This window comes from Littorina saxatilis, linkage group LG5, assembly GCF_037325665.1.
Source record: "Littorina saxatilis isolate snail1 linkage group LG5, US_GU_Lsax_2.0, whole genome shotgun sequence".
Classification (NCBI taxonomy): Eukaryota; Metazoa; Mollusca; class Gastropoda; order Littorinimorpha; family Littorinidae; genus Littorina; species Littorina saxatilis.
The window spans coordinates 35,855,961-35,863,460 of record NC_090249.1 but is presented as its reverse complement, the minus strand read 5'-3'; the positions used below and the strand labels follow the sequence as shown (position 1 = coordinate 35,863,460).

Sequence of the window (7,500 nt, the reverse complement as noted above, 5' to 3'; positions counted from 1 at the left end):
AATCCGCCATATAGCATAAAAGCCATTGGTATTTGTCCTGGTGTGGAAACAATTCATACATCCATACACTCCTTGAATCTACGACACAATCATATAATATAAAGAAAATAATATATAAAAAAAAAGAAAAAAAAGAAAAGGGAACACAATGAAATGAAATGACAACCAGTCTCCATTCTTCGTTTGCAGCAGATGTCATGAGCCAGTTTCAGACCATCCCACAGAAGGCTGGCAAAGGGTATAAGACTATGCTGCCGGGTCTGTCGGTGGATGAATGTGCCTCCAACTGTGTTGGGGAAGAGACTTACAACTGTCAATCATTCCACTACTGCTGGGAAGCCGGCGCGTGCTTCCTGTCTAGACTCCATCCCGATGAGCGCCCTAACATGCTGAAGGACAACCCCAATTGTGATCTCTATATCAGTGAGTATCTTAGCTGGGTTTTCCCCCCTCAAATAATTGTAACAATCCGTAGAACGCTTGCTGTTTTACCCTGTCCCGAAAAGAGACACACACACAGAAAAAAAGAGAAAAAAAAGAAAAGAAAAAAAAGGTCCGACACTAACTGAAGGACAACGCGGTTTGTGCTCTGTATATTATATTCGTGAATATATACACAAAGAAAAAAGCCAAGCACCCCCCGAATGAATTTGTGATAATAATTGAGTCAAATTTGTTTTACCATTTTTTTTCTTCGTAATGACATACATGGGTTTCCATAATAAGGTTGGGAAGTTCACGCGTCAAGATTGTGTCGCCACTGCCTGTGAGAAGCACGTGCAGCATTCAACCCATGAATGTTAAAAAAGGCAGTATGCTCACGCTGCAAATTTCTGTATTTAACACTGGGCGACGACAATTTGCAAACATTCTCTGTGAACATGGCGAGAAGACGATTATCAGAGGCGATCCGATGGCAGATTATAGGAATGCATGCTACAGGAGCATCCTTCAAAGCGATTGGTCGTCAACTTGGCTACCACTACACCGTCATCAGCCGTTTGGTACGCAAACATCGTCAGACTGGTGCTGTGAAGGACCGTCCACAGTCAGGGCGACCCCGTGTGACGTCAGAACGTGAAGACTGAGCACTTCTCCGAATAATTCGGCGTGAGCCATTTTCAACGAGTACCGTCCTGAAACGAGCATGGCTTCCAAATCGACATCTGTCAACCAGGACCGTACGAAACCGCTTGAAAGCTGCAGGAATGGCAGCCCGAAGACAGATGACCACAAGAGAAGACGCTTGGCATGGTGTCTGGCACGGCAAAGATGGAACCTGAGAACGTGGAGGAGGATCCACTGGTCGGACGAAAGCAGATTCCTTCTCCATGTCACTGACGGCCGACTGAGGGTATGGAGGCACAAGAACACGGCCTATACACCCAGGAACATCAGACAAACTGTTCCATTCGGTGGCGGGTCAGTCATGGTTTGGGGTTGCATTTCCCATGACTGCAAGCTAGACCTTGTCACCATACGTGGCAACCTCACGGGTGATCAGTATATGCGACATGTCCTGGAACCTGTTGTCGTTACTCATTTTGACAACCACCCACTTGCCACAAGACCCGTGTACATGGATGATAACGCCAGGTCTCAGATCATCGATCCAGGGCAGTAGTGGACTACCTCCAGAACAACGCTGTAACAACACTCCCATGGCCGGCAATGAGTCCAGATCTTAGTCCGCTGGAGCATGTTTGGGACATCCTGGGGCGTCGTATACAAGCTCTGCAGCCTCCTGTGCAGACATTACGTGAATTGGAGGCAGCTTTGCATCGTGAGTGGTTGCAAGTGACCCGTGAACAGATCCGACGTTTGACTGGAGGGATGAGACGCAGGGTTGACGCCGTCATCCGGGCACGCGGGGGTTTCACTCGATATTGAACTTTTGAATCGCGTATGCCATCTGAGCACTCTCAATTACATTTTTTTCATGACACATTTACCTAAACCTGTCTTTTTCAGCTTGCAGCTCCATACTTATCAGGGGTACTGTTTTAGGGTTAAAACGTCACTTTTTGGCAAGGTACCAAATCACGATTAAAACCAATCAAAACTGGAGTTTTCTTGTGTGATGTTATTTCCAAAGAGTTGCTCTTGTCGATAACATTTGTCAAACCGAGCTCCTGAACTTACTGTTTCCATACCAGAACTTTAAAAATCAGTCAGTGCGAAATTGAAGGGGGGTGCTTGGCTTTTTTCTTTGTGTATAGTTGACTAGAACTTTGGGTGTCCTGTTCATATTACAAGAGTCTACAGAAGTGTGAGTGCCCTTGTGTGTATTGTAGGAAACTACAGTAGTTTGAGTGTCCTGTGTACATGATATTGCAGGAGACTACAGGTTTGAGAGTCATGTGAACCATGGAGGGACAGTTTGACTGTCGTGTTTTCTTCGCAAGAGACTACAGAAGTTTGACTGTGGTGTGTACTTTGTAGGAGACTAATTTTGAGTGTCGTGTTTACTGCGCAAGAGACTGCAGAAGTTTGACTGTGGTGTGTACTTTGTAGGAGACTAATTTTGAGTGTCGTGTTTACTGCGCAAGAGACTACAGAAGTTTGACTGTGGTGTGTACTTTGTAGGAGACTAATTTTGAGTGTCGTGTTTACTGCGCAGGAGACTGCAGAAGTTTGACTGTGGTGTCACAGTACTTTGTAGGAGACTAATTTTGAGTGTCGTGTTTACTGCGCAGGAGACTGCAGAAGTTTGACTGTGGTGTGTAATTTGTAGGAGACTAATTTTGAGTGTCCTGTTTACGTCACAGGAGACTGCAGAAGTGTGACTGTCGTGTACGTACTTTGCAGGAGACTAATTTTGACTGTCCTGTTTACTTCGCAGGAGGCTACATGAGTTTGACCGTCGTGTATACAGATATTTCCTGTCTAGTTTACTTTGCAGGAGACTGCAGTAACTTAACGGTCGTGTTGTTTTGCAGGAGACTATACGAGCAACTTCGACAAGTTTGACGGGCAGACGGTGCTCTCCGGGTCCAACACTATCTACCAGAACGTGATGTCGGCCAGCGAGTGCGCCAAGCTGTGCACCTACTACAACACCTTCCACTGCGAGTCCTTCGACTTCTGCACAGACGTCAACACCTGTTTCCTTGGCCAGACCCACTACTACGACGCCCCCAAGGGCAACATCAAACAGGCTCCCTCGTGTGCCCATTACTCGCGTAAGTTGCTTGGTCAAGGGATTGTACAGTGGAACCCCCCTTTTAAGACCTCCAAACATTCTGAGAAAATCAGGTCTTAAAAAGGAGGGGGTCTTAAAATGGGGGTAAATTTACAGAGTTCCTGAACAGAAAGTCTGATCTGAGAAAACAAGGTCTTAAAAGAAGGGAGTCTTAATTTGGGGGGGGGGGGGGTCTAAACAGGGAGGTTCCACTATTAATTACAATTGACAGTGGAATTTACTTTTTGTCAAATTTGTGCATGGGAAAGAGAGGGATTTCACTGTCAAAAAACTATCATAATAAGCGAGTTTAGAACAGGGATAATAGAAATGTACAGTGCACTGTGGAATTCGCGTATTAATTGTGACATTCTTTTATAAGAAAGACGGGACATTTTATTTTAAGCAGACTACCATAATGACACTAAGCAAAACAACACAAAATAAAACAGGGGCCGCTCTGACTTTGAGTAATTTGCGTATGTTTACGCAAAACAAGACGGGCCTATTTTGTTAAGCGATATACTGACAAAAATACGTATATGACACCTGAAAAATGACAAATGTACTCAACACGAGTTTGCCACAATGAGCGCGGCGACCGCTGCAAAACACAACACACGAAAACAAACCGAAACAAAACAAAAGAAGTATGTGAAAACTGCTTACGTTTTCAATCTTCACAAATGTCACAACGGCATCAGTTCTTCATGGGCTGAAACTCCCACGGTCTTTACCCATATGACCGTTTTACCCTGCCATTTAGGCAGCCATACGTCGCTTTCGGGAGACTGCTTCATTACATTACTCCATTCTATACTAGGTGCCTACCTTCAAGACTTCGTGGCCAAGTCTCACAAGCAGGTGCGGTTGCGTGATAACCGCGTGATCCAGGGCGTGAATCCACAGCAGTGCGCTAAGCTTTGCGTGGAGGAGGGTAGTTTCACGTGCAACAGTTTCGACTACTGTGGCAACTATTCTGAGTGTCGCCTCAGTGACGCGTCTGTCTCCAACACAGGACAGGTCACCTTAGAGTCCAGTGCTTCCTGTGACGTCTATAGTCGTGAGTATAGTGACGTGTGTTTGAGGTGGTGGTGGTGGTGGTTGTGGTGTGTATGTGTGTGTGTGTGTGTGTGTGTGTGTGTGTGTGTGTGTGTGTGTGTGTGTTTGAGAGACGTGGATGCGTTGCTACGAGCATGCCGTGACGTGATGTCTTTGTGTGTGCGTGTGTGTGTGTGTGTCAGTGTGTGTGTGTGTGTGTATGTGTGTGTGTGTGTCTGTGTGTGTCTGTGTGCCTGCGTGTCTGTGTGTATGTATGTCTGTGTCTGTCAGTGTCTGCATGTGTATGTGTGTGTGTGTGTGTGTGTGTGTGTGTGTGTGTGTGTGTGTGTGTGTCTGTGTGTGTGTGTCTGTGTCTGTGTGTCTGTGTGTATGTATGTCTGTGTCTGTCAGTGTCTGCATGTGTCTGTGTGCTTCCAGTGTTGCTGTTGTTTCTTTGAAACAAAAGAAGTTATAATGAAGTCTTGAACACCGTCATGGTTGTGCCCTGACTGTCTTGATCTGTGTCATTTATTGTGGGCCGGAGCGTTACGTTTTTAGCACTATGTGTTGCTGTCATTTTGGGAATACAAAAAGGGTTGTTGACACAAGTAACTGCTTCTGTTCAATAGGTCAGTATTCATCTGGTCAAACCGCAGCACAGACATCGGGTAAGTGAGAGAGAGAGAGAGAGAGAGAGAGAGAGAGAGAGAGAGAGAGAGAGAAAGAGAGAGAGAGAGAGAGAGGGAGAGAGAGAGAGAGAGAGAGAGAGAGAGAGAGAGAGAGAGAGAGAGAGAGAGAGAGAGAGAGAGAGAGAGAGAGAGAGAGAGAGAGAGAGAAATTGAATTGAATTTGAATTGAAATTTATTTTACGAGGGTGACAGAATAAGCAATGTATACATGCTTTTTTTCATCCGGCCCTCGCCCATTGAGGGGTAACAAACAAGAAGAAATAAAAGATAAGTTTAACTATAGTACAAATGACATATTTACCATAATTAACATGTCAAGCAACCAATAAGACATTTTAAGATGCATTAGGATTCTTTAGCAATGCTTGAAAATTATATATAACAGAGAAATATGTGTTTGTATAAAAAAAAAAATCCTTCATGAATTATATATAATCATGTTTTTCAATATAATCAGAGAGTACAGTTATATTTTGCCAGCTGCTTGATAATATTTCTTATAAGTTTTGTAAAAGAAATAGCATGTAATATTCCTTGAATGATGTTTCATGAATTCGTAATTTAATTATATTTGGAATGGCGTTCCACATAATTGCTCCAGAATATGATAGACTCGACTTGTACAGGTCAATTCTTGGAGTTGGGGTAATTAATTTGTTACATTTTCAGTAATGATTTTATTTTGAAATTTGAGGCAATGAGTATAGGTGCATTCCCTGACATAATTCTATACATCATCACACCTTTGTTATATGCAAATCTATCTTTGATAGGAAGAATTTGCAATCGTTTATAATCAGTCATGGAAAGAGATGTATTTTTTAAAATAATTAATTTAACAGCTCGTCTATGTAAACTGCCCAAGTGTTTCAAAGTATTTGCACTTGCAGAGTCCCACACTGTGGAAGCATAGTCAATAGCTGACTGAATATGTGCCTGAAAAAACAGTTTTCTTGTGCGAAGGTCTAGAAAGTGTTTGATTTTTGATAACTAGTATTTTTTTGGATGTGTTTTTACAAAGTGTATCTACATGTTTTGACCAAGACAGGTTATTGTCAATAGTTATTCCCAAGACTTTATGGCTATCAACTTCGGGTAACATCTTGATTTCGTATTAGCAATGTCGGAAATCCAGATGTTAGATTTTGGTTTTTTTTGCCACGTGGTAAGTAGCATGCATTTAGTTGTATTTGGATTCAGTGACATATGGTTTAGTTCTGACCATTCAAGTAATCGATCAATGTTTTCTTGGAGGATATTTGCTAGTTTAATAAGATCTTGGTGACTAGAATGAATTGTAGTATCATCTGCAAATAGTTCATACATGCATCTGAGAGAGAGAGAGAGAGAGAGAGAGAGAGAGAGAGAGAGAGAGAGAGAGAGAGAGAGAGAGAGAGAGAGAGAGAGAGAGAGAGAGAGAGAGAGAGAGAGAGAGAGAGAGAGAGAGAGAGAGAGAGAGAGAGAGAGAGAGAGAGAGAGAGAGAGAGAGAGAGAGAGAGAGAGAGAGAGAGAGAGAGAGAGAGAGAGAGAGAGAGAGAGAGAGAGAGAGAGAGAGAGAGAGAGAGAGAGAGAGAGAGAGAGAGAGAGTATTGTCCCCAAAACAAAACGGCACGGTCATTCTAACACTGCCAGGGGACCGGCATGAATTGTGGATTGTTGTTTCTTCTAATTTCAAACCTTACTTACAAGACTCGTGGTAAATTTGAAATGATAGAGGATGGCACTTTCATACCTTAAAAAAGTCGTTGTCTAGATTAAAAAATAAAAAACGCTTAGGAGATAGAAGGTACAAGTATATTATGTTTGAAATTTATTCTTTTTGCAGATGGAGGTAGTAGTAGCAGTGGTGGATACTCCAGAGGTAAGAGTACTAGATACATATACTTCACATTTTTGTTCTGTATGTGTTTTCTAATTTGTGTGTGTTTGTGTGTGTGTGTGTGTGTGTGCGTGCGTGTGTGTGAGGGAGTTTGTGTGTGTGTGTGTGTGTGTGTGTGTGTGTGTGTGAGGGAGTTTGTGTGTGTGTGTGTGTGTGTGTGTGTGTGTGTGCATACGCGGTATATGTCACGTGTGTCTAACAGGAGTTACATTGATTAAGTCAATTCAAGTTCATTTCCTTTAATGATTGAGTGGGAGCTCAAGATGCCCCATATAGCTTTCTTTCCTCAGTTAACCAGTCAAAGTTTATGGTTAACGACCACGGAATTGTTTCGTGGCTGATATATTTATCTGTTACAAACCTTCAAAGACTTGAATTATTCCTGAATCTTATCTCTTCATATCCAGGTGCCATGGCTGGTCTTGGATTCGCAATGATTGTCGTTGGCATCATTTTGGGCTTGGTGGCTCTGGTTGTCTACGATAAATTCATCGCCAAACGTGGAGGAGCTGACGGCATGGCCATCTCCTTCTCCAAGCACGAAAACTCTGAGTCCTAAGACAATGGCGCCACTAACGGGGCAATGACGTCATTACGATGTGACGTAAGGTTGTTTGCGTCACGGGGGATAATTAACAGGGTAGGAATTAAACGGGGGAGGCTTGCGTTATCATGGTTCCTAGTGTACTCTAAGCTGACCGACATTTGTT

The 7,500-nt window shown here is 43.1% G+C and overlaps 1 protein-coding gene across 4 annotated transcripts in view; it reads left to right on the top strand.

Moving 5' to 3' along the window:
- Nucleotides 1–7,500, top strand: part of LOC138966984 (uncharacterized) — a 77,107-nt gene extending 69,607 nt beyond the window's left edge. For 3 of the 4 annotated variants that reach the window (XM_070339400.1, XM_070339403.1, XM_070339402.1), the window contains 6 exons: nt 190–423; nt 2,940–3,182; nt 4,005–4,244; nt 4,852–4,890; nt 6,737–6,772; nt 7,198–7,500. In XM_070339400.1, the coding sequence (XP_070195501.1) occupies nt 190–423; nt 2,940–3,182; nt 4,005–4,244; nt 4,852–4,890; nt 6,737–6,772; nt 7,198–7,349 (944 nt within the window). In that variant the 3' untranslated portion in view covers nt 7,350–7,500. The remainder of the gene's footprint in view (nt 1–189; nt 424–2,939; nt 3,183–4,004; nt 4,245–4,851; nt 4,891–6,736; nt 6,773–7,197) is intronic. The other variant, XM_070339401.1, reaches the window with a different exon arrangement.